Here is a 25,173-nt window from a genome sequence, read left to right on the forward strand (position 1 = left end):
TATAATTTTTTTATATTACACAAGTACCCCTTCAACCATGCCCGAAATTTTAGAGATACACTTATATTATACTAAGATTCTATTATACCTCTGAACTTATTTTATTAATAATTTTCTACCTTTTTCGGCCTACGTGGCACTATCTTGTGGGCCCAATGCTGGTTAACTTTTTTTTTCAAGTTAGTGCCACGTAGGTCGAAAAAGATTAGAAAATTGCTTATAAAATAAGTTCAGGGGGTAATAGGTCGTATAGTATAAGTGTATCTCTGAAATTTCGGGCATAGATTGAGGGGGGTATTTGTGCATTTTCCCTTTTTTTTTACAGTTTAATCAAATGTGTATATTTTAATTTAAAACTTATAGTACGTCTATATTTTAGACCTATAAATTTTAAATTTTATGTTTCATATCAAAAATTTAAATTCAAATTGATCATATATATATTTAAGATATTTTTTTTTTATAATTATGCACTTATCTAGTCGAAATCTTAAATATACCTTTGCTTATGATTTATTGAGCCTCCACGTTAACTCTCAAAGTTGCGCTAGTTATTCTTTATTTTTGGTATTTTTCCTCTATGGTGGCACCTTTTGACTCTTACGAGTCTACTCTATCTTCTTCCTCTATTTTTCTACTCCTTTTATCTTTTGTGGTGTACCAAATTAAGAGATGAATGTGGTCACCAACTAAACATAGCATGCACCAACCCCTTATTTTCAATTTCTTTTTTTTAAAAAAACTATGCAGGCCCTTTAATTCATCACATTTGTTACACATGTACATTATTAAGTATGCCAAAACATAAATTAGTCATCATAACATAAAGTCCAAGACGACCCAAACACTCGATAAGGCCTCTAATTTGTTAAAAATCCAAGCTCAACTCTTGGAACTACATATTGTTTAGGCTATCGGAGAATATAATGTACTTATGTCATATTAGTTGACTGGTTATATTTTTGAATTAAAAATATTTATGAAGTGAAGTATCGTACAAATTCTCTAATTAAGTAAAGTTATGTTGTATAGATTATTAGAGTTCGAAGTCAAAAGGATTTTTTTTCTTCTTTTAAAATGCCTAAACGGCCATTAAAACTTTTTTAATACCAAAATAAATAACTCGATTTCCTAGCATCAAGATCCTTTCTCAATTATAACACCATTAACAATGTCTAAAATTCAATCTTTATCGCTACCGGTGCAGCAATTCGACTGATATTTTTCTTCTGAAATCACTAAAGCAGCAACGATTTCATAAAAAAAAATACTCTAATATGTTTTCTTTCAATTTTTTTTTATAAAATAAAGTATCTATAGGAGGAACGATGTACTTGATTTTATTTTTAATTATTTGTATAGTTGAGTAAGATTATGTATTAATTTTATGAAGTAAAAAAAAGAAATAATAATAATTGATACCATTTTTTAAAGGGAAAAATATATTCTTCTTTTTTAAGAAAACGAGCTTAGGACATTATAAACTTGTTTATTCATGCCGGTCTAATTCAATTGTCCTTAATGTAATATCAATTTTAATATAAATTTAAAATCATAACTTTATTGTTTTAAATTTTAAAAATATTTTTTTTAATCTTATGTTCGATCAATTTATATCCCATAAAATTAAACGCAAAAAATAAACATATGTTTCTTACTATGTCGGTAGTACAATACAAGCTTCCTTAAAACAAAAACTACCTGTCTATTTTGCTATAAATGTGCATTAATCATTATTTTTCCTTTGTCGCACAAAATTTTAATTAGTTGAAAAAATTACTTAATGTTACTTAGCTTCGTGTCACTGATTTAGTCATCCAAAAAGTCTCTCATTTTCTCTTATATTAAATAAAAATAAAATAACTCGCTTCATATACGGTTAATTTTCTTTATACATGGTTTAATTTGTTTTTTATTAAAATAAAAATGTTAAATATAATAAAAAAGTAGTTACCAAAAATATTGACTATTAATATAATGTAATATTATTGCAGAGAATGAATTTTATAAAAAAGAAAATTAAGTTTGACTATAAATAAAAAAACCGTGCTACAATTGGGAAGAAAACAGATGCATCAATTTTTGCCCCTACAGCGAAAAAGATTGAATTTTAGACAGTATTAAAATTTAGTGACCCTTTATGTATTTTAAAGAAAAAAAGTTGTTCTTTTGCTTTCAAATTCTAAATTATTATACTGAAAGGGAGTAAAATATCTGATTTAACACGTATATTATTTTAAAATTTAGAGATGTATTTATTTATTTCTCCTTCCCAAATCAAATTAAATTAACTCCTTGCTTGAAATAGAATGTTTGATTCTTCCAAAATATTTTTTCTCTTATACTTAATTAGTAGGCGTTTGACACTGTAATTTTCACTTTAAAATTATGACATTATTAAATAAAAAAATTTTGGTCATATTTTCGATAAATAATAAGAGTATTCATATTTCCAAAAAAGAAAAAATAGCAGTTGAATTTTTATTTTGTTTTAAAAAGAGAATACTATTTTTGTAAAAATTATAAATAATTTAATTTTAATACTTATTTTATCCTAATAAACTAAAATAAGTATATGTATGTCTTGAATTTTTTTCTTTATTTCATGCTAAATTAATTTGTGCACGTGAACGAAAAATTACTAAGTACGTCAACATTTTCCCCCCCTAAAATTTGGCTGTAAATATATTTAGACACTATAATTATAACACATTTCAATTGGATATCAAATAAATTATTTATATTGGACACTTTTATTCGTTTTTAAAAAATAATTATACTTTATATTTTTAAGCACCCAAATAAATTAATCACTTAAGCTATACGTATCATTCCTTAATTATATACAACGATATCAATTTGAAATAATATGAAGTTTACAAATTATTGAGAATAATAATTAAAAAGTGATATATTTTATGTGATTAATATATTGACACAATGAGAGTTTAAGAACATGCATAATTAATTTTAAAAATATTTTGAATGGAAAATATCTAATAGAAATGTTCTATCATGTGTTGATAATTATTTAAGTGTCTAAATGGAATATATCTATGTTACTTTAAATAAAAGCATGCAAGTCTTTTAAATGTTGATTAAATTTTTCTCCCAATTAATAAACAAAAGTGACTTTCACTATTTTCCTCAAATTATTACTTAATTATCTTTACAAATTTTATAACCAATGAATTCTAAAAATATATATGGGAAGATGAACTAAAAATTAAGGAGTCCTAAAATATATACTTCATCGGTCCCATTTTATGTGATACCATTTCATTTTTGGCCAGTTCAAAAAAGAATGTCACATTTCATTATATGGTAAGTATTTAAGGTACAAATTTCTTTTACCTTGTTGGTCCCACTTAATTTTAAATATTACTCTAATAGATTTATGAGAAGAGAAAAAGTGAATTCATTTTGAATGACAATTTGATAAATAATTCAAAGTCTTTATTTATTTCTTAAATTTCGTGTTAGATCAATTGATGCCACATAAAATGGAACGGAAAGAATAGTAAAAGAAAAATGAATGATAAGAGATATTAGAAAAATTATATACGAAGAAGTTTTAGAATATATAATAAGAAAAATATATTTTAAACAAGATGATGCACAAAAGATAGAAAGCAAAATAGAATCATATTAGGGGAAATTAGGAATTTTCCCATAGTAGCATGGCCTAAAATTTGTTATAGAGAAGTTCATATTGTACTTTTTGACTGTAATAGCTCAAGTATTTATATATATATATATAAACATCAACTACTATTTTTTTTTATATAATTTTATTAATCGACTTAAATTTTAATAGTAACTACATACATAAATGTAAACTAATTCATCGTATCTTAAAACATTAGAAGTCTCAAAAAGGAGGGTCCACATGCCACTCTGACTTTCAGAGTCCCTCACCTGCAAACGTGAAGTCGTAACTCATAAACTACTTGCTTAGATGTTTTATTTTAAATAAATAAATTAAAAATAATTCACGTTATTTTAATATTTAACTAATTCATTAGATTTAAATTTTAAAATAATTTTAATAAAATTAATTTAATACTTATACATATCTTTATTGAAATATTTAAGAAATATATTAAATCAAGTAATACGAAAGTTGGAAAGTACGGTAGATTTATCTACCCCTACCGCTGTTTTGTAGTTTGACAACAATATGCCATATAGGTCAGGTTGTGGGGGGTTTGGCAGATCTATACTTTTTTCTTACGTCTCTCTATTTAAAGCTAATCCCTCTTTCATGCTTTCTTCACACGCTCCCTTTAGTTTCATTTACCACCAAATTTACTTCATTTTCTGCCACGCTTCCTTACATCATTATTTTCCCCCTGTTACTACTTCTTCTTCTTCCTTCTCTTTAGCTCATATAAACTCCAAAAAATTTACACAACTGAAAACCGTGCGTAGTTTTTCTTCCTTTATTGGTGATTGAATTTTTTGTGTGGATTCTTCTGCATCGGTGAGTGTGTAGACTGTCAGAGTTCTCTCTGTTTTCATTCCTTTATTATTACTTGACAAGTCAGTTTTGGAGTAATCAATCATCTTCTTCTATTCATCTTTAACTTAACGCAGAAAATTAAAATTAAAATTTGTGCATTTTGATATAGTTTGCGCTCTGCATTATTAATCGATCGACCGGCCGGTGTTTGAGTTTAAGATGGGGAATTGCCAAGCGGCAGAGGCAGCAACTGTAGTGATTCAACATCCAGGCAATAAAATTGAGAGGATTTACTGGTCTATAAGTGCACATGAAGTCATGAGTTCGAATCCTGGCCACTACGTCGCCCTTGTTATCACTTCTCCAACGGGGAGAACACACAACGGTTCGCCCGTCAGGCAGCTTAAGCTTCTCCGCCCCGGAGATACTTTGCTTCTTGGACAAGTTTATCGACTCATCTGCTTCGAAGGTAAAAATAAAATATCTCAATTTGTTTTTTCTTCAATAATTTCTTATAATCTGATCGATCATTTTTTTTTTCCAGATGTACTAAAAGAGTTTGCTGCAAAGAAGTGCGTGAAACTTGGCAAGTTGCTCAGGGAAAGTGGAGGCCTTGTTCTCGATTCAAAGAAAATCTCCGTCGATTCTTCAGCAGTGAAAAACAAGCCCAAAATGGTGAATGGAATCCCAGCTAAGGTAATTAATTTTTACAAATTCCTTTTAGGACCATTTTTTATTTAGATGTCTTTTAAATTCTCGGGTCTAATTTAAGTCATTTTCACCCTTTTAAATATACCCAACGGCCAACTGAATACAAACTTAAATTACTGTTTGGATTTTCTTTTTCCTCTTCCTTTGCATTCATTTTAAATGGTACTACTACTATAATATTCTGTTTTTCAAATTTTTGGAGTAAAAAATTGGCTTGCAATTTAGGATTCTTTTGTATTTGATCTATTTAGACTTGATGATGCATTGTAATATTTCGATCACTTATAAAGCATCTTCCCCTTCCGTAAAGTTGAGGGCATAACAAAAAAAAGCTTATAACTTAGATAACTTCCTCCGTCTCATATTATTGTTCACTTTATTATAAATAGTTTTTTTAAATTACTTAGATAAATTACTTTAAACTTTCCAATTTCACCCGTGTAATTAATATTTCTTTCGAAGCCTAAACACAAGCTTATACGTTGTAAAATATCATTTTTTTTTCAAGACTAGATAAGATATATCTATTTTATGATTTCTTAATGAACGTGAAACAAACAAGTTTACGGTGAAGGGAGTAATAAATAAACAGAGGCGTCTTTTATACCTCGGATAGTGATATTGGGCCTGCTATTAAGTGTGTCTATTTTACATATGATGGCAAGTGAGATTATAATTGCACCTATGAGGCCATGATTATCTGAAGATTTGATAGGAATATATGACATATTTGGTTGTTAGTATTATTTGTCTAATTACATTATTTTACATATCTTTATATATAAACAGGGGAATAATTTGTTAGGTAACCATCCTATAAATGGTTCCTTACTTTATTTCCCGCTAGTCAATTATTTATACTATCACATTGAGGTTGTTATTGGTGCGCTTTTAAGAAATATGTATTGATCTATCAATTAGGGTGGATGAACCTAAGCCATTTCTTCTGTGCCATTATTAAGCTAGCTCGAAGTTTAGAAAATAAAAAGAGACTTTGAATCTTGTTATGTTAAATTTGTGACGTATATATTAGTGGGACAACATTAGGGTCGGCAAAGATCAAAAGGATACGGAGAAAGGCTGGCTAGAATTATGTTTCTTTTTTTTCATTTATTTACTTTGCTTGGTTTTGTAAAACGAATAATGGAAACCATGTGCTTTTCCTTGGTTAATTATGGAAAGGTATAGTGGAATCTCTATAAGAAGCCATTAAAATGTGTAATGAGACTCTCTCTCTTGATCATTATAGCATATGTTTTTAATTCCACTTCCCAATTATGCGGGCTTTATCTCTGTCGATCATAAAGGGAATCACATGGGTATTTCCTATTCATTTAGGGAGTTGAAACAGAAATTAAAGAATTAAACAAGAGTTTACCAGAATATATATCAAGTGGTTGTTAAAAGAGTATATAATAATTGTTAATGCTGATTCATTGTTAGTACAGTATAAGATTTTTTAAATTAGCGAAGAGACACTAAATCTGATTTTTCTCCATCTCCAAGCGTTTCAGTTCCAGAGTCTTAATCAGAAACTGTCGTTAGTGGCGTGACTTCTGGTTTAACGAAAGGATTAATTACTTAAACAGATAATGAATATTAATATTTTCAAATCGTTTGACTTTACAAGGTTACGGAATATTGTGATGAAATTTGTGTGATTAGATCATTTGTTTGATAAAGTAAAAGTAGTAATGGTAAATGGTGCGTCTGACAAAGTCGTGACGAGAGATATTCTGTTCAAAGCATAATGACTAATTGGTCATTGGTAAATAGCGGGTCTGAGAGAAAAAAAAAACACAGAGTCTCATCCAAATAGAAATGCTTTATTAGTATTGGTGTTTGTGCAGCTCAAAATTCATGCATCTTTTGTGCACTTTTTGTTCAGATGGAACATGAAACTTATCAAAATGGAAGCAGTAGCAGCAGTGGGCAAAGAAGTGTGGGAAGGCATCATGGTGGTGTGGGGCAATGGAAACCAGCCTTACAGAGTATTGCAGAGATTGGAACTTGAACTATACCCACCATTAAGCATTACACTTTCCCTACCATGGCTAAACCTTTTCCAAAATAAGAAAGGATAGCAACTCAATTGTCCCTAGCTAATAGTAATTAGTTTAGAAAAGTACCACTTAATTACTACAATGTTTGACGAATTCCCTCTGAAGAATGCATCTACTTAGTAGCTGCTTATTTTCAAGTTCCACGTAATTAAAATATTACCTGTTATATACTTACTGCTCTTTACCTTACTTATAATTATCATTTCGCAAAATCCTTGCAAATTAAGTTGTTAACTTGAAGAGTAAATTCCTGATGGTCATTCAACTTATAGTAATCAAAATCAAATGAAAATTAACTAAATTAGCGGCAAATAATAGCGACTATAAACTTTATATTACATAATTTTAGGGGGTATGATATGATATTCACTCTAAAAAGATTTCATCTAACTCATCCTTTTTATGGACCTCAACATCTCCCAAGTACAATATATATAAACTTCCAGCATTTGCATAACACCAACACATGGTTGTAACTTCCTTCTATTCGTTATTACAGAACGAGATGCGATCACAAGCTATAAAACAAAAAAAGTTAAAAATGGCTGCTAATCCCAGCCTTCACTTTTACTCATCCTTATTGAATTTTGCTTGTCTCTTATAAAAGTATTACTGTAATTAATATATAGTCTTAAGTTTATAAAAATAATTAATTAATATTAAGAAAAACATTTAAAAAATTATGTTGAAAGTAGCGACAAATGGTATCCAACACACTGCACACGTGCTAACATCCAACTTGACTGATTTGTAATTTTGTAAGTATTAACAAAGCAAAGTGCATCTAGCAATAATTTCTACGTTAATAACAGATAAACGTAGTGGATTTGTAATAATACACAGAACACATCACATTTTCTAGAGTTTCTTTTTTCTATTTCAACCATCATTAATATTAATTCAAATATACCTAATTTATATCTAACAGTACACATACTACACTCTCTTTTTAAATTTGAAAATAAGATTTAGAAAACTAATCCCACCATGGTAAATTTAAATAATTACTAGTATTAGGTTAAGAATCAAGGGAGTAATATTTTCGGATAAAAATAAGAAATGGGTTATTGTAAAAATTTGAGGGTGTTCAAATTTTTTTCATCTTCTTCAATTCATCCTCAAGTTCCATCTTATCATCAACAAAAATAGAGGAGAAGGCTGATAAATGAAGAAAAATGGTTGAAAAGAAGAAGGAGCAGAGCTTAGGGTTTGAAGGGATCGTTTGATAGCTGGTTTGGAGGTAAATTACATTTATTAATATTACACTCTTTAAAGAAGAAAAGAAATTGTGAGTTCTAACTTATATTCCTATTTAACACAATGTATGTGTTGATTTACACTCTGGTAAATTTGGAACTACTATTTTTTTACTTTTTGAATTATATTGAATCGTTTGTGACCTTTACACAATATTTGATTGTTCAATTCCAATATTTTGATCTACTTCTGCTATATGGTTAGCCTCGAACAGCAGTTAAATTCACCAGTTCTAGCAATGGTTGCATTGCTCAGTACACAAAGAGTTGTTCAGAAAGTACTTCAACAATATTTTTCCTGTAGACAACTTATTATAGTTTGATTTAGCACATACAGTAGGCAGAGACTAGACAAGAGATTTTTCTTCTGTTTGGGCATATTAAGAAATGTGGACACTTGGGTGGGCTGCTTTCATTTTGCTAAAGTGAATAACAGAGAAAAAAGAATAGAAGAAACCTTATTTCATGTGCATTAGGATTTGGAAATATGAGGTTTTGCAACCAAGTACAAATCATTCTTCCTTCCAACGGTTGCACCAAAAGTCTCTGTCATGTCAAGGTCACTTGCTTCAATTCCATCAGGGAGTTCCCAGTCGAAATGAAATAGTAATTTGGCAAGTGGAAGTTCAACATTTGCAATTCCAAATAATGACCCTGGACACATCCTTCTGCCACCTCCAAATGGTATGTACTCAAGATTAGTCCCTACGAAATCCAAGTCTAAATCTTGGAATCTTTCTGGTTCAAAGCATTCAGCATTTTCCCAGTGTTGTGGATGTCTACCTATTGCCCATGCATTGATGATGACTTTGGTTTTTGCAGGTATGTCATAGCCACCAATTTCACATTTTTCTATAGCTTCTCTTGGTAGTAACAACGGTAATGGTGGATGCATTCGTAGTGTCTCTTTGATAACCATTTTTATATAATCTAACTTTTGAATTTCCGATTCTGTAATTTTACTTTTCCCTTTGAAAACCTCTCTCACCTCAGCTTGTGCTTTTTCCATCACTTGTGGATTCTTCATCATTTCAGAAATAGCCCACTCTAAAACTGTCGATGATGTGTCTGTTCCCCCTATGAACATTTCCTGAATGTGTACAGCCATATGACAAACTTTTAGTTCACAAGAATTGAGCTGATAAAGTTAGTCACTCAGTAGTATTAGGCAATATGATAAAAACATCTTCTCTATGCTCCATGATAAGTAGGCAACATATAGATACATCAATATAATAATTTTGACATATCAAGCATTCAATTTTATAGTAAAGTCCTCATGTATAATTTCCTTCTAGTTAGCAGATATTTTTCTGTGTGATTGAGTTGACACAAACATAATATGATGTTCCAAAAAGTGTTACTTGCAAACAACTAAAACACGGCTTGTTTTAGAAAAGGGGATTTTATAAGGTTGAAAGAACATACCAAAATGACAGATTTGAGAGTGTTTCTTGATATGGGGATTTCTAAATCACCACTTTCTTGAACCCTAAGTAGAACATCAACCAAATCTTCCTTATACAGCATGTTACTGCTCATATCTCTCTTGTTTTCCTTATGCTCTTGTATTATATCCTCAAAGATTTTATCAACCTTTTGATGTACTTTCTCGAGTGCAGGCTTCACTCCACTTAATGAGTGGAAAATTTTCAAGGAAGGAAATAAATCTGGTATATCAAAACCTCCTGATAGCTCTGTAATTGTTTTCATAGCTTTAATAAACTCATCTTTGTGTTTGCATTTCTTACCAAAGGCTGCCCTGGCAGTTATGTTATTCGTCATCGAGAATATCATTTCACTAATATCAATAGGAACTTGTGGCTGTATCAATGAAATTGCTTCAATAAGATTATCAACTTCCTCTTCCCTTATTGACTCAAATGATTGAACCCGCTTTGCACTTAAAAGCTCCAAGACACATACTTTTCTAAGCTGTCTCCAATTAGCCCCATAAGGAGAGAATGAAAGGGTAGGACTGTTGTTGCTTAGAATCTGTACAGAAAGAAGTTGTGGCCTATTAGCAAAGATTAAGTCATGAGTCTTCAGTACCTCTTTTGCCACTTGTGGTGATGATACTATAACAGCTGAAACTTCACCAAGTTGTAGGTGCATCATGGGACCATATTTGTTTGACAAATTCTTAAAAGTATGGTGAGGCAATGAGCTAGATAATTGATGCAAATTCCCAATAAATGGTAGTTTTCTAGGACCTGGAGGGAGTTTATACTGAATTTTGGATTTTTTCCATAGCTTCAGAGCTATGGCTACAAAGAGAAGGAAGGCAATAAGCATAGCAAAATTGGAGTGTTGAATCTCCATTACCACAGTAGAAGATCTAGAGTATCAGCTGTCCCTTTTTGCTTGTTGAGTTGACTGTTTCTTTATTTTCTTCATTGAATGACAAAACTTCTGATTGGACCGTTTTTCTCTTAATTTATCACCAAAAAAAAATAAAATTCATGAACATACATCATGTCTTTATCTACCGTTCACAAAGTGTTGACCAGACCTTGTTAAACATAATCTTTTTTGTCCCGCAAGTTATTCCAGGAAAAAATAAAATCTATTAGAAATAATTTAAAAATATCCTTTTTTACCTATTAATTTAGAAATTTCTTTAACGTTTTTCCTAGGTTCAAAAATGTTCTTTAATTAACAGAAAATATGATATGAAATTGTACTAAACAAGTGGCCACTTTTCATTGGTCAACAATTTTTTTATCAAATAAAAAAATCCACCCAACCCAAACCTAATCCGTTTTCATATGGCCACTTAATTTTGATACTTGCTTTCTGGCAAAAATTAAAAGGTAAATCATCAGCAAAAGTAAATCACTTCAATTTTGACTTCAACGTTCTAGGGTTCTTTTCATCCTTAGATTACATTGGAAATACAAATTTGAATCTTTGGAGTCATCAATCCAAAATTCACTTTCTTATTTTTGAACTTAAAAAAAATGTTTAAAATATTTTTAAATCAATAGACGGAAGAAATACATTTTTAACCCATCTCTAATAGGTTAAGAAAATTTTAAAGAGTTAATAGTTGTTTATATTTTTGAATGGCTTACAGAAACAAGAATTGAGGAATCTTTTGTAATGATTAATGCAAAAGAGGATCTTTCAAGTTTCAAATGTCTTACTATAGTGCGTATTTTTTTAAAAAGGGAACTCTCCTAATACATGTAAATTGTAATAGTACAAATGTTGAAAATGAATGTCTCTACATTATTCGATTAACATAGATTTTTGTCAGAATGCAGTCCACCAATAGCATAATCTATGGCTTTTTATGTAACTTAATCTCCATAAGGCCATTTGGTTATGGATCAGAGCTTTTCCATAAATAAAGTTCAATTACGAATTAATAAAGGTGTTTATCTATAAATAAAAAAATAATTTAAAGTAAAAAGTGATCTTTGAACTTATAAATACTTATTACATTATATTTGGATCATTGTTATTCATGTTTTGTATTATATTGTTACTATATCTACAATATTTGTTTTGATTGTTACTTAAAATTTTTATATTGTATTGTTAAATTTCCTTGTTACCTAACAATGAAAATCCTTATTTTATGGGACAACCAATTTGATATGTTCCTATTGTTACTTAATTTCTTTTCTCAATTATATATTTACATAATATTTTAAAAAACTATTTTACCCTTAATCTTAATTATTTGAATCAAGTCAAATCTCTTATACATAATATTTTAAAATATTATTTTACCCTTTATCTTAATTATTTGAATCTAGTCGAATCTCCCACTTTAAAATAATTAAAATATTTTAATAAATTTATAAATTACAATACAAAATAAAATCAAACCGTTAAAATATTATTAAATAATAAAAAGTACATACAGTCAAATATATACCATATAATATAATATATTATGAAACAATGGATAATAATGATTCAAACAAAATGTTAAATGTTAAAAGTAGCCATATTTTTCTCATTTGTTTGATGTTTTAGAAGGCTAGATAGAGTATGATATTTAGAAAAAAAATAGGGCTGCCGACTGACGGCCAAAGTTATTATTGAACATATGCACCAGTCAAACATATACGTGGCGAGTCGTTGGTTACCGGTATAAATTCTTCCAACTCCACCTACCCCCAACGCCACCCCATTCACCAGGCAGCTGCCATAGCCCGCTGCCGTCAAAAAGCCCACTACAGTATCGGAGTTCGGCGTGCATTTGCTTGCTCAAACCTGAGCGACCATGGCTGCTTTTTGTGGCAACAGTATTTGGACTCCTCAAGCTCGAAATTGTTTTCAGCGGGGAATAACTTGTTCTAATTCGTTAAAGTTTTTACCTTTTCAATTTAGTTGTTGTAAGAGATTGTGGGGTAGGTCATTGAAGTGCAGGGTTTTGGGCGAAACGGACGATGTGGGATTTGAAGTGAGTAGTGCCATAAAAGACGACCTATTTGTTGGTTTTTTCAGAGAAGCATGGCCTTATTTTCTTGCACATCGAGGAAGCACGTTTGTTGTTTTAATCTCAGCTGAAATTGTTGATAGCCCTCATTTGGATCATCTTCTCATGGTATGATTGTCTTCTTTTTTCTTTTCTTGTTCCTTAATTTCATTTTAATTGTCAGAGGTGCTGTTTGTTAGCTTTAGATAATCTTTTCTGCTGAATTATTGCAGGATATCTCCCTTCTTCATGGTCTGGGAATCAAATTTGTTCTTGTGCCAGGAACTCATGTTCAGATTGACCGGCTTCTGACTGAAAGGGGTGAGTGAAATTCTGATATATTCTATTTTTATGTTATTTCTTGTTATGGACAATGTAAATGTTTTTTTCTCTATTTCTGATATCGAGAGCAGGTATTTGTTAGTATTACTGTTTGAAATAAATATGTTATTCCTCTTTGCTGCTAACAGTTTTAGCATCATTTAGATACCTTATATATCAGAATTTATGATTTCTAAATCGAAGGTTATCTTTTTTTAGGAATTTCAGTTTTCATTCTCATTGTCTCAGAATGATTTTCTTTTCTAAAGATGCTAATGAAGTAATGCTGATTAGGACCAGTGGGGTTAAGTAGGTATGCACTTCTGTGTTCTCCTTTAGGCGATGGTATATGCTGGTATATGCGTCATTTGTATTTCAGAATAAATAAAAGTTGTAAAGGAACTCTACAGCTTTAATGTTAAATGGCATCGACATTTAATTTTGATTACTATATCTTCTTTTCTTTTGTTTCCAAATACTGATTTCATTTATCTTCTTACAAGAATATTCTAAGAAGCAAGCGATTTTTGTAACTTCTATTTAACAGGAAGTGAGGCCAAGTATGTAGGCCGCTACAGAATTACAGACCCTGATTCACTCGAGGCAGCTATGGATACATCCGGAAGAATTCGTCTTATGATAGAGGCAAAGTTGTCACCTGGCCCTTCATTGACTGGTGTCCGCCGACATGGAGATAATAGTCGCTGGCATGATAGTGTTGGTGTTGCCAGTGGTAATTTTCTATCAGCGAAGGTGCAAATTTGTCACCCACTGCCTGTTCATCTGTTCATTTTTGCTTTCTTTCCAAAACCTACATAAAGTGCCACCTACTCGCTTTACTAGATGTATAATCATTTTGGAGGTTTAAGTTTTATCATATATCTTCCATTGTAATGGTGATTTCATTCCAATTTGCTGGCAGAAAAGAGGAGTTGTCGAAGGAATTGATTATTCTTCAACTGGTGAAGTAAAGAAGATAGATGTTTCTCGAATTCGCGAGAGGCTTGATCAGGATTCCATAGTGCTATTGAGCAATCTTGGTTATTCCAGCTCTGGAGAAGTATTAAACTGCAAGTATGCTATATGACTTTTGATAGGTATTTTTGTTGTTGATTTGCATAAACTGGTGCTGCATAATGTTTACATAATCTGTTATCTCAAATGATAAATGCAGTCCAGACAGCTAGATACTAAAGTTTAATGATTTGCTTCCAGCATCTATTTCAATCAAACTTGTATTTGACATGTCTGGTCTACTCTAATTTATCTAAAATCACTTTGTTACTGTTTAGCTGTTTGACAAGTACTCAAGGGATTTTGTGAAACACATTCACTTGTAAGTTGCACACCTTAAAGTATCCACGTGCATTTAGATACAATTAAAGAAATCTAGAATTTTCACAAGGAAAGTACATTTTTAACCTTCTGCGCTATGTTTTATTCCTTCTATTCAAGTTAGTAGTCTTTTCCTATCTATGAATATGTATAGGTCAAATAAACTTTCATCTATATGAAGGGTGGCATCGCTGGTATTCATTTCATTGAAAGTTAACTTATTTGATGACTTCAAGATACTACAAAATACACTTGGTAAGAGAAAAAGAACTTACTACGGTAAGCTTGTCTGAAGCCACACCTGGTCAGTAGTCAGTTTTATGTCGCTTCAACTCATGTATCATTCACTTCTATCCCTGTAGAGAGATCAGATAATTCATTATGCCACTGGGAGGTGGTTTTTAGGCTTATATTGTATATGTAGATAGCAATTGCTAGTTGATCAGGCTAAATAGTTCTCAGTTTAAAATTTAAAGGTTTGACATGTGCTCTGTTGTTCATGCAACTGTAGCTTCTCTTACCTATTTTATTTTTCTTTGAGTTGTTAAGACTGATGATATGATCCGTTCAAAATTGCAGCACATACGAAGTTGCAACAGCTTGTGCCTTAGCTCTAGGAGCAGAAAAACTAATTTGTATCATAGACGGCCCAATTCTTGATGAGTCGAGCCGTCTGATTCGTTTCTTAACTCTTCAAGATGCTGATATGCTGGTCCGCAGACGAGCTGAGCAAAGTGAGACTGCTGCTAATTATGTAAAAGCTGTTAGTCAGGAGGACTTCAATCGTTTAGGTTACCATGGTTCCAATGGATCGCTCCCTTCCCAAAATGGCGATGTTTATAGCCAAAGATATAATCCGACATTTCAGAATGGCATTGGTTTTGACAATGGAAATGGGCTTTGGTCTAGTGAACAAGGTTTTGCCATTGGAGGACAAGAGAAACTAAGCCGATCAAATGGTTATCTCTCAGAATTAGCTGCTGCTGCTTTTGTTTGCCGAGTAAATTCCTGATAACACAATCAAATTATTTTTTACCATGCTTGATCTTCGTAATGCTAACCTGTTACTGATGAGTCTTGAATATACAAAGGAAGTTTACAGATTATCTTGTAAAATCGCATCTCTTTGTTATTAATTATTTTTTTTTGGGTTCCCACCCGGTGTCTGGAGCCCACATTGTAGCACCGACTAAATTCCGAACGCGCATTGCAGGGCCCATTCAGGGGTTTCGCTCCCAACTAGACTTTCTCCATACCCAAGGCTCAAACCCGAGACCTCTGGTTAAGGCTGATATGTGTGTTTCATGGATAGACAACTCGTTATTTTTACGCTAGTGATTGACATTGTGCAGAATATTATAAATATCCACTCTCCTAGTGTTCTTCCATCTTAATTGCTTTAATGTGGAATTTTTCATTATTAAGAATATTGTTGTCACTTCACTTATTAGCGTGATATCTTTTTCTTGTTGAAACTTATTCAAATAATATATTTCTATTTCCATCAGGGAGGTGTTCAAAGAGTGCACCTGCTGGATGGCACTATTGGTGGAGTTTTATTAAAGGAATTGTTCCAAAGAGATGGAGTTGGGACAATGGTTGCTAGGTATGAATATTCTTAAGAATATTAGTTGTGATTACTGTTTCAAGATCTGTTAATTTAATTGCCAAATTTGGATCGATAGTCCTAGATTCGTCAGACTAATCCTCCTTTGCTTTTATGCTTAAAATACGAGGGTTGGAAGCATAGAGTGCATGTAGAAAACCATGTTATTACTTGGTCCAATTTCTCTGTCAAAAATTGCTTAAATCTCTAAGAGTTGGAAACTTATCGGAATCTACAACTATTGTGCTATTGTTCAATCTGATTTGGACACTTATACTTCATACTTATCAGGAATTTCTGTACAACTCAAAGATCCGGTCATCATCAATAAATAGGTTCAGAAGTTAATGAAATGTTTAACCAGCTCTCTTATCTTTCCAAATGAAACTATCCTCCTTTTACCTTTGGTCAGCAGTATCTTAAAAACTGCACGACCAGTGAGAACCAGGATGTTATCATGACATTGAATATCAATACCCTCCAAAGTTTCCAGGATGTTAAATCTTAGTTTATGCTTATGTTAATCCCATCAGCTAATATGTGCATGAATCTGTGGTCCAGCGATCTTTATGAAGGAGCACGGATGGCCAGGGTGTCAGATGTTCCTGGAATAAAGCAGTTGTTACAACCTCTGGAAGAGTCTGGAACATTGATCAGAAGAACTGAGGAAGAGGTTACACCTAATGCTTGTCATTGTTCAAATTTATCTAGTCAGCTTCTGTTTTATCTTTGTTGGCTTATGTTTCTTTAACCATAATCTATTATTGCTTAACTTGTTCTAGCTGGTGAAAGCACTGCATTCATTCATTATTGTGGAGAGAGAGGGTCATATTATAGCATGTGCAGCTCTCTTTCCTTACTTTGAAGAAAAATGTGGGGAGGTTGCTGCTATTGCTGTTTCTCCGGATTGTCGTGGCCAAGGACAGGGAGACAAGTTACTCGGTATGGTGACTCTTTTCTCATAATAAAACCATTTATTCTTCCACATTGAAGACATATGAGCACCTTCGAGGATATTTTATTTCCTATTTAATCCATATTGAAATTGCAAGCACATTAGCAAGAGAGTACTAGTATGTGTGTCCCAAGGACCACCGCCTGGTCCATTATGGAATGACCTTATAACCATGAAATCTGACTCGATTATCAGATTCTGAGCCTTTTGTGGCAAGCGTTTAGAAATTGCTAATATAGAGATACTTTTGTCAAAATAGCTCTTCAGAGAATTATTTTGGAGAGAAGCAGTTTGTCTTTGGCTAATTCATTTGAGAAGTACTTCCTATCGTATTTGATAAATGGATATTTGGACGATCTTTTTTAATAGTGATGTTGAGCATCTGTATTTACCAATAACTTTGTATTCCAAAATTTTGCAGATTACATTGAAAAGAAAGCATCTTCTCTTGGATTGCAAATGCTCTTCCTTCTAACAACTCGCACAGCTGATTGGTACTCTCCTCTCACATTTCTACCTTTTATTCCCATGGCATTTAGTAGTTTACTGATAGTACCATACAATTCTACTTTCAATTAAGCAAGTGAACATAGTTTGTCCAAGTAGAGGTTTGGACACTTAACTAATTGACAATCGCGCAATGACAGCTTAGAGTAATGTAAATAAAACAAATTTGTGATGTTTGAGCTGAATTTGAGTATGTTTGACATCTTAACAAGAAGAAAAATAGATTGAAAGACCAACATAGGTGTTTTAAATAAGACAGACACTTGCCTAAAAGAACAAAAAAATGTTTCTATTGATTTTGATTTACTACACATAATTATTTGGATTTCACTCTACTGTTATTTATTTAGGGTGCATGGACACTAACATATGTGTTAGGCAACTACTTGGAACTTTTGTTACATTTACAGCATATCTCCTATATTCCTCGTTCTTTTTTGCTCAGAAGTAAAAAAGTAGTTTTGGCTTCTTCATATATTCTTGTTGAGTCTTCATAAAGTGTGCTCAAAAGTCGCATCTCTTATAGACATTAGTTGTCTGTTATTCATTAACCGAGGAGACAAGTGTACGTTTCTAAGACGGAAAAGAAATCAAAGTACACGATGCTCATTGTTTAAATAAGAGGATAGCAATAATGTTGTTAAATCCAGACCTCTAAAGAAAAGAAAAACATGAACACTTGATTGATGCAAAAAGCTAACACAGGTCAGACCAAGAGGAGAAGAAGAGAGCTGGCTGTAACTTGATTCGCTTGAATGCTTATAAAAGTCAAAAAGGCTTTCAAGTGACCTTCAATTGATCAGCGAGCTTATTGGTCATGATAACTTGATATTCACATGTTATGCAGTTTTATATTCGAGAGATCAGTCCCAGCTTGCTAATCCATAAATTTTGAATATATTTTTTTTGTCTACCTCTTGCATCAATTAAGTTACTTATTAAAGTTCTTCATTTTATTTGTCCATATCTTCATATACAAGGTTTGTGGTTGCAAGACTTAGATAATGAGTATTTCTGCAATAAATGAACGTTGGATGAATCATATTCACCTTCCTCAACGTTACTAAAGGTGGAAAACCACCTTCTTAATTCTTTAAGCGAGTCCGATATTTCATTGATGCCAAGATTATTTGTCACAGGTTTGTGAGGCGTGGCTTTTCTGAATGTTCCATTGATCATATACCAGAGCAAAGAAGGAAAAAAATCAATCTCGCCCGTAGATCAAAGTATTACATGAAGAAGCTGCTACCCGATAAAAGTGGTATACGTATCGATTGCACCTTCGCGTAGGAATTGAAGGTTTTTCATCTGTCTGTGTACTAGCTCTGCAACAAGCTCGTATTTAGTCAACCAGAAAATCAACCAATTGTTCCTGACAACTCAAGTCATATATAGGGGGGAGATTAATCTTTGTTGTTATTGCCTGCTATTATCTTTTGCGGTAGGTTTGGAAGAGTATTTTGATCGACGATGTATGCTTATATCTACGTTAATTGATCTTCAAATAGCGGACACCCCTTTGTTATCTTTTCTTTGTGGGTTCTTGGTCAAAATGTTTCAAAAAAATAAGTTTTTAAATAATGAGAAATTCTTGGTAGAAGTAGGAAAAAGCCCCACTACTAACCTTATTCCATCTAATAGTGTTTTGTTAGATTATGTATGAATTCAATGAGAATAATTTCTCTCTTTTTTTTTTTGGTTATGTATCAAACACTAGCAAATAAAAAAGAGATTCACTTGATTTTCAAGAATACATTTTTATTTATGCCAAACAATACATTTTTCTTCTTACTGGAGGACAGTCGACACACGCACATATTGCTTAGGATCTTGGTTAAAGCTCTAAATTTTGGGTCGTATTCAATTCAAACGAATAATTAACTAATAAGTTTCGAGGGCTTTCTTCAATTCTTCACACTTAAATTTTCCCCTGTTATTTTCACAAGATTTCGACGTGTATGCTTCGATAAATAAAAAAAAGTGAAATCAATAATTCTATATTTTTGGAAAATAGAAGATAAGCACTCTTTTTTTTCTCTTTTTGATATTGTCATTCACCAGTCAAGCCTTCTGATCGATATGAGAAGAATAGTTAAAACTAGTTTGAATTCGTGTCTATATGTAGAGCGTCATATGACTGGTACACTAGAAGAAGTGTGGTTTCTGTACTTGAACAAGAAACAAACTCAACCGACAATCACAGTTCGTAAGTATTTTGACACGCTAATTTCTTTTGGAGAGAAAAACAAGGCTACTAGTGTTTTGACACGACACAATGTCCCACAAGTACAGAAACACCCGGAAATTGCTTCACAAAGGTTTTAAGACATTGCATGTACTTGTGGATTTTCATAAGTTTGATTTATTAAATCCTTCAAGAAGGAGATCTGCCCAACTTTAGAGAAGGTAAAAAAAAAAAGAAAACAGAATGCAGGGCATTAGGTAGAACATCCACAAGCACCTCAAGTACTTGAATTGAAGTAGAAAATAAATTATTCTGCTGCCTTGGGAGGTCCCTTCCACTTAAAGTTGTCCGCATATGACTTGATCTGCAAAACATATGGCAGGTTATAAAGAAAGTTAAACACAGATAACTGAAGGCCCTTGTGTTAGGTTTTGGTTGTGCGCGCGTTCAACGAATATATGCTATCCTTTGAGCCAGTCAATAATTAAATTATTTTTGAAAACTTTAAAGTGCTTGTAGTTTAAAAGTTTTGATCAATTCCTTTGCGACAGCATTACAACATCAAAACTAGAATGTTTCTTGCCTTGGTATATCTGCAGATATGAGAGGAACTTGGAATTGTGTGTGATAGAAAGGTCCTTTCAAAAAAACAGGAAAACAATCTAGGCTTTTAAATCGGTAAAGGTGGCACCAAAAAATTCATGAGGTGATAGTTATCTCCCTATACTGTGTCTACAGACAGCTACTTCAATTTCCTAAGCAAACAAGGGAACATGAGTTTTCACAATCCCAAGAGGAAATAAACTAGACTAGATGTCTAAATCAGATTACAGTATAGACTGACCTTTAACAATGGTGTGTGTCGTTTCTTCACCTGCAGAACCAAAAAAAAAAAAGGTGTACCGCATAAGCATCTCGTTGAAACCAAAAATGAAAGGTGATTCTGTTTATCTCTTAATATAATATAAACCAGAATGTTTAGCTTAAAGCTTGATGCTCCCCACTTAGTGGGATTTCATTGAGAATGTGTTACTGTTGTAAACTGCAAAATCTTGAATTTACATCTGGGTTTTTGGTTTTCTTGTTTGTGATATGAAACTTTAGTTGTTGTTTGTCTGTCTGTTAGAAAAACTGAGATTTGTCCCAACTTATCAATATTTTAATACAGTATTACCAAATTGAAGTCGGACTTGAATATGTGAGGCATTAAATGATTATTTCACAGCACATAACATGTCAGATTGAAAGGACATTGAGTTTGCATAGAGGATTAGAAGGCTTGAATGGTCAGAGTTTTTAGAGGAGCCAAAACCTAAAATAACATCCTAATTCATGCCTTTTCCTAACATGGAGTATTTTAAGAACCTGTTCATGATCGGTGGAGCGGGGTCAAAGAGCTTTTAGGTGTCAAAACCGAAAATCCTAGACTAATTCAAACTTCCCAGATATGGAGCATTTAAAGACCTTTGATTATATCATGCAACAGGGAAGGGGGCAATCTCCACTCACCCCCACCCTTCTTGGCCCATGCTTCTAGTATAAGTTTCTTCTGTTAATTCCAGAATACTTAAGAAATTGGAATTAACAAAGTTCATTCAGCTACCGGAAAACACAACAGGAGTTTAAGAAACTCAATGATGTACCGTATATTCCCAACCATGCTTTTCAGCGAATGCTTTTGCAGCTTCTTCACTCTCAAAACTAAGAGCTGAATCACCAACATTGGCATATGGATCCCCTGTGGATGTCCACCCCATCAATGGATTCTCCCATCTACATAAAGAGAAGAAAGAAAAATTTAGTGATGCTATGTCGCCAAACAATCCGCCTTAAAAATAAACTTTTATTCCTCAAATCTTAAAGATACAGGGAATTGCAATAATTAGAACAAAATAGCTAAATTCATACGTTGTCATCCAACTTCCAATTTATTGCACCAAAGTAATATAACTAACTGTAATAACATGAAAACTCCATTCGGCTAATATAGGATATACGTAGAATTTTTTTTTTAAAAAAAAAGCGAGAGATGCTAAAATGAGTCTGGAAACACAAGTAGGTTGTCATTTCAGCAACTAATCTTACATAATATCCACGTGACACCACTTACAAGAATATAAATCTGTCCTAAAAAATGATGGCTCACACAGTAAAGATGTCGGGTAGTAAGTTGGATCGGAAAAAAATTGTTCATTTAGGTAGCACCACGTAGATATTATCTAAGGGTTGAGTTGCTGACGTGGTTGTACTTGTATAGAAATTTCATACAATTTAGCAACCTACTTGTGTTTTCTATGACCAGATTCTAGCATTATTATTGTTTTTTATTTAATGTGATATTTGCGCATAGTTAAGAGTCATTTTCCATTACAAAAATTAATTTTATAGCTTTGGTGCACTAAGATTTTTAGTTGGATGACCATCCATGAAATTACCCAGGATAAAATAGTTTGATTCGCATAGAGGAGAGTACAAAACTTTTACCATGGCCATAAATTATGAGTGCTTCTCTCTCAGCATCTTCTGATATGAATATACATTTTTTTCATCAACAATCAGCAATTTTTCTACTTAAGTAAACTCGAAGAAACACCGTCTGGCTAAGCTGAATTCAATGAATGGGGTTCATTCTCTATTGAAGTTTAAAGTTAATCAATAATTGATCTTTACAGCATAGGAAGAACTCTGGACTCTTATTAGTAATTTCTTTTTATGAACCCGAGAGTTTTGGCGTTGTCAAAACCAATATACCTTCCTAATTACCTCCCTCCACGACCAAAAAAACCCCATAATCAGATGCACCAACATTGTATTAAATGATACTCCCCAGTCCCATTTTATGTGGAACCCTTTCCACCCTTTACTTTTAAGTCCGTCCCAAAAAGAGTGTCACCTTACTATAATTGGAAACAATTTAATTTAAAATTCCCCTTTTACCTTAATGAAATGATTTAAGGTCACACAAATGTTCTAAGATTGTTTTAGACCACAAATTTCAAAAGTCCTTTTTTTCTTAAGCACCATGCCAAGTCAAACGGTGACATATGAAATGGTTCAAAGGGAGTAGATAAAAAGGAAGACACCAATGTCCAGATCTCTATAATTATATGAACCACTAGAGGAAAATAAGTTCACAATCTCTTTAACCTTCACAAACCAAACAACCTGTTGTGGTCCAAATTTCATAGTCAAACATTGTATTTTGAGACCTAGGCACAATTAAAATTATAGTCTTTTAACGGGAAAAAAAACTTATAATCTATACTTGTCAAAACTTTCTTTAAGGTTTTCTCTTTGTTTCTTCTTGTTTAGTACAGGACAGAAGGATAAGGTAGATGAGTTTGTATATTGTAATTACTGTACAAAGTCCTGCAGGATTTTGTGCTGGCTAAAAATAGACTAATATTGGTGAACCATGCTAACTTCTTAATAATGAAAAGAAAAGGAAGATATCCAAAAACATACTTCTGGGTAGACATGAAATTGATTTTCCATCTGCCAACTTTTCCAGAGCCTTGTTGACTAGCAGTCCGAGCAGGAGAGAAAATCACAACCTGGTGAGCAAACATTATTAACTACCAAAAGGGGCATGGTGCATAAGATCTAATCCACTAACTGAGAGCAATTTTCCACATGAAGAGACAGAAAATATATGTACTAAAAGAAAGATTAGGATCATTTGGCACATTTAAACACTTCAAGAAATTTGAGAATATAAGAGTTGAAGAAATTGAACAAGCCAATACATTTGTATATAACCAAAATTGAAAGAGAGGGCAAACCAACCATGCACATGAAAGGAAAAATATGGGATAAATAAAATAATAGACACGAACATAGAGAGAAATAAATGTGAATTATCTCTACTTTTTTGGTGTAAACAGCTTCGTATAGATGATATAGATCAGATTATAGATTTGATAAGAAATCTATATAACTAAATTTGTGCAGAAATGGATGAAAAACCTCCGTGGGGAAAAAGTTTGCATTAATCCAAGCTGGGGTCTGATATTAAGGCTTATCAATTCAAGCTCTAGAAGGTCCAAGTTCAACTTAATACTTGCCAAGCAGAAACTACTCCCTACCATGAAAACTTACAACTTTTTACTTGTCACAAGTGTCTAAGCAGCTATGGTCTCTTCTATATCATTGAATAGGAGCGAGGAAGACAAAAGGAGGGCTAAAAAGGAATAGTCTTCGGATTAGAGGTAACATAAATTCACAAAGGCAAAAATGAAAAGCAATCAATCAACTATATCAATTTCAAATCAATTGATTCTAACTATATGGATCCTCCATATCCATTTCCCAAATCATTTGCTAACCCTAAATAGCGGAACCCATGGATCTGCTATAGAAGCCCTAATAAATTGGTAACCTACAATGAAGTTTTTCATACACCTAAATGACCTGACAAAATAATAGATATTAGCGAAGAGACATAAAGAAAAGAAATTATACCCTTCTACGAAGATGTTCATCTGGAATACCAGAGACCATACCGATCTCTCCGGGCTTGATTTCGACCAACGCTTCTGACGCAAATTGTCTACATAGCGGCGTCACAGAAGATCGCCAGGCGGCTTGAGAGGAATGCGTCGCTAGTCGTCGGAGAGAGCTAGCCATTTGCCTGAGATGATAGAATCCGGCCGAAGTGATGAAGCCAGATATTACTTTGCCCTTTGTATTTTTATTTTCACGGTGATGTGGCGTATGTCTCGTATAAATTCACGCATACATTACTTTGCTAACATACGAGTATTTTGTACTCTGATGTATTTAGGCGAATAATTATATAAAAACTATAGTGCTCAGGTGAGATACAAAAAATATTTAATTTTGATCCTAATTTCAAGTATAGATTTAATTTAAAAGAAAAATTTGGGAAGGGGAAATCAAAATCTGTGGGTATCAAAAGAATATAAAAAATTAAATCCAATGAATTTTTATCACTTTTTTAATAATTGTAGACTTTTATTTTAGTGTATAATTGTCTCAAATAATTCAAATGATCTTTTCAATTAAAAAAAGTGATAATTTTTCGAATCTAATAACCTCACATGTATGTAAATATATTTTATATGTTACTAATATGTTAAATTTAATATATAAATATAACTTACGTCTTAGATACAGAAAACATGCAAGCATTTCTATTAAATTTTTAAGATCAAACACCACGATAACAACATTTTATATTCTTGACATCTGATGAAGAAGTGAAGTATTTCTTTAAAAATATACCTGAAAAATATTTAAAAACAATATATTTTGAGGTGATACTTGAAAAATAAGAAAAAAAACGAAAATTAATTAAATCATACCGATATTGAAAAGAAA

The 25,173-nt window shown here is 32.2% G+C and overlaps 4 protein-coding genes across 6 annotated transcripts; 2 read left to right on the forward strand and 2 right to left on the reverse strand.

Annotated features, from left to right (window-relative positions):
- The first annotated feature begins 4,122 nt into the window (after window positions 1-4,122).
- Window positions 4,123-7,406, forward strand: LOC101265085 (uncharacterized). 2 transcript variants are annotated; one of them, XM_004231887.5, is made up of 4 exons: window positions 4,123-4,483; window positions 4,632-4,931; window positions 5,007-5,158; window positions 7,062-7,406. In XM_004231887.5, exons 2-4 carry the CDS (start codon window positions 4,682-4,684, stop codon window positions 7,185-7,187), a joined length of 528 nt encoding a protein of 175 aa, XP_004231935.1. In that variant the 5' UTR covers window positions 4,123-4,483; window positions 4,632-4,681; the 3' UTR covers window positions 7,188-7,406. The 2 variants fall into 2 exon arrangements, with proteins under 2 accessions (XP_004231935.1, XP_069150706.1); XM_069294605.1 differs by lacking the exon at window positions 4,123-4,483 and having other exon boundaries at window positions 4,535-4,931.
- A 1,353-nt stretch (window positions 7,407-8,759) lies between these two features.
- LOC101264773 (desmethyl-deoxy-podophyllotoxin synthase) lies at window positions 8,760-11,316 on the reverse strand. Its single transcript, XM_004231886.5, has 2 exons — window positions 9,921-11,316; window positions 8,760-9,582 (listed from the first exon to the last, which is right to left on the reverse strand). Exons 1-2 carry the CDS (start codon window positions 10,812-10,814, stop codon window positions 8,965-8,967), a joined length of 1,512 nt encoding a protein of 503 aa, XP_004231934.1. The 5' UTR covers window positions 10,815-11,316; the 3' UTR covers window positions 8,760-8,964.
- Window positions 11,317-12,461: 1,145 nt separating this feature from the next.
- On the forward strand, window positions 12,462-19,399 carry LOC101264475 (probable amino-acid acetyltransferase NAGS1, chloroplastic). Its single transcript, XM_004231885.5, has 10 exons — window positions 12,462-13,053; window positions 13,158-13,245; window positions 13,793-13,998; window positions 14,168-14,319; window positions 15,160-15,580; window positions 16,089-16,186; window positions 16,748-16,859; window positions 16,969-17,128; window positions 17,563-17,635; window positions 18,788-19,399. Exons 1-10 carry the CDS (start codon window positions 12,730-12,732, stop codon window positions 18,936-18,938), a joined length of 1,785 nt encoding a protein of 594 aa, XP_004231933.1. The 5' UTR covers window positions 12,462-12,729; the 3' UTR covers window positions 18,939-19,399.
- On the reverse strand, window positions 19,390-24,674 carry LOC101264166 (NADH dehydrogenase [ubiquinone] iron-sulfur protein 4, mitochondrial). 2 transcript variants are annotated; one of them, XR_011215110.1, is made up of 5 exons: window positions 24,295-24,673; window positions 23,299-23,387; window positions 21,477-21,606; window positions 20,561-20,707; window positions 19,390-19,578 (listed from the first exon to the last, which is right to left on the reverse strand). XR_011215110.1 is itself a non-coding variant. In XM_004231884.4 (5 exons), exons 1-5 carry the CDS (start codon window positions 24,457-24,459, stop codon window positions 20,141-20,143), a joined length of 471 nt encoding a protein of 156 aa, XP_004231932.1. In that variant the 5' UTR covers window positions 24,460-24,674; the 3' UTR covers window positions 19,936-20,140. The 2 variants fall into 2 exon arrangements, 1 of the variants encoding a protein (XP_004231932.1); XM_004231884.4 differs by lacking the exon at window positions 19,390-19,578 and adding an exon at window positions 19,936-20,197 and having other exon boundaries at window positions 20,678-20,707; window positions 24,295-24,674.
- Between the last annotated feature and the right edge of the window lie 499 nt (window positions 24,675-25,173).

The sequence above is a fragment of the Solanum lycopersicum genome, chromosome 2 (genome assembly GCF_036512215.1).
Source record: "Solanum lycopersicum chromosome 2, SLM_r2.1".
NCBI lineage: Eukaryota > Viridiplantae > Streptophyta > Magnoliopsida > Solanales > Solanaceae > Solanum > Solanum lycopersicum.

Coding starts and splice junctions, on each gene's coding strand:
- LOC101264166 (XM_004231884.4), bottom strand. CDS start 24,459: ATGGCTAGCTCTCTCCGACGACTAGCGACGCATTCCTCTCAAGCCGCC. Junction 20,708..21,476: donor AGCATGGTTGGGAATATACG/GTACATCATTGA, acceptor TTGGTTCTGCAG/GTGAAGAAACGACACACACC. Junction 20,198..20,677: donor GACACACACCATTGTTAAAG/GTCAGTCTATAC, acceptor TATGTTTTGCAG/ATCAAGTCATATGCGGACAA.
- LOC101264475 (XM_004231885.5), top strand. CDS start 12,730: ATGGCTGCTTTTTGTGGCAACAGTATTTGGACTCCTCAAGCTCGAAAT. Junction 13,999..14,167: donor GTAATTTTCTATCAGCGAAG/GTGCAAATTTGT, acceptor ATTTGCTGGCAG/AAAAGAGGAGTTGTCGAAGG. Junction 16,187..16,747: donor GTTGGGACAATGGTTGCTAG/GTATGAATATTC, acceptor TCTGTGGTCCAG/CGATCTTTATGAAGGAGCAC.
- LOC101265085 (XM_004231887.5), top strand. CDS start 4,682: ATGGGGAATTGCCAAGCGGCAGAGGCAGCAACTGTAGTGATTCAACAT. Junction 4,932..5,006: donor TCGACTCATCTGCTTCGAAG/GTAAAAATAAAA, acceptor TTTTTTTTCCAG/ATGTACTAAAAGAGTTTGCT. Junction 5,159..7,061: donor TGAATGGAATCCCAGCTAAG/GTAATTAATTTT, acceptor CTTTTTGTTCAG/ATGGAACATGAAACTTATCA.
- LOC101264773 (XM_004231886.5), bottom strand. CDS start 10,814: ATGGAGATTCAACACTCCAATTTTGCTATGCTTATTGCCTTCCTTCTC. Junction 9,583..9,920: donor CTCTCAAATCTGTCATTTTG/GTATGTTCTTTC, acceptor GTACACATTCAG/GAAATGTTCATAGGGGGAAC.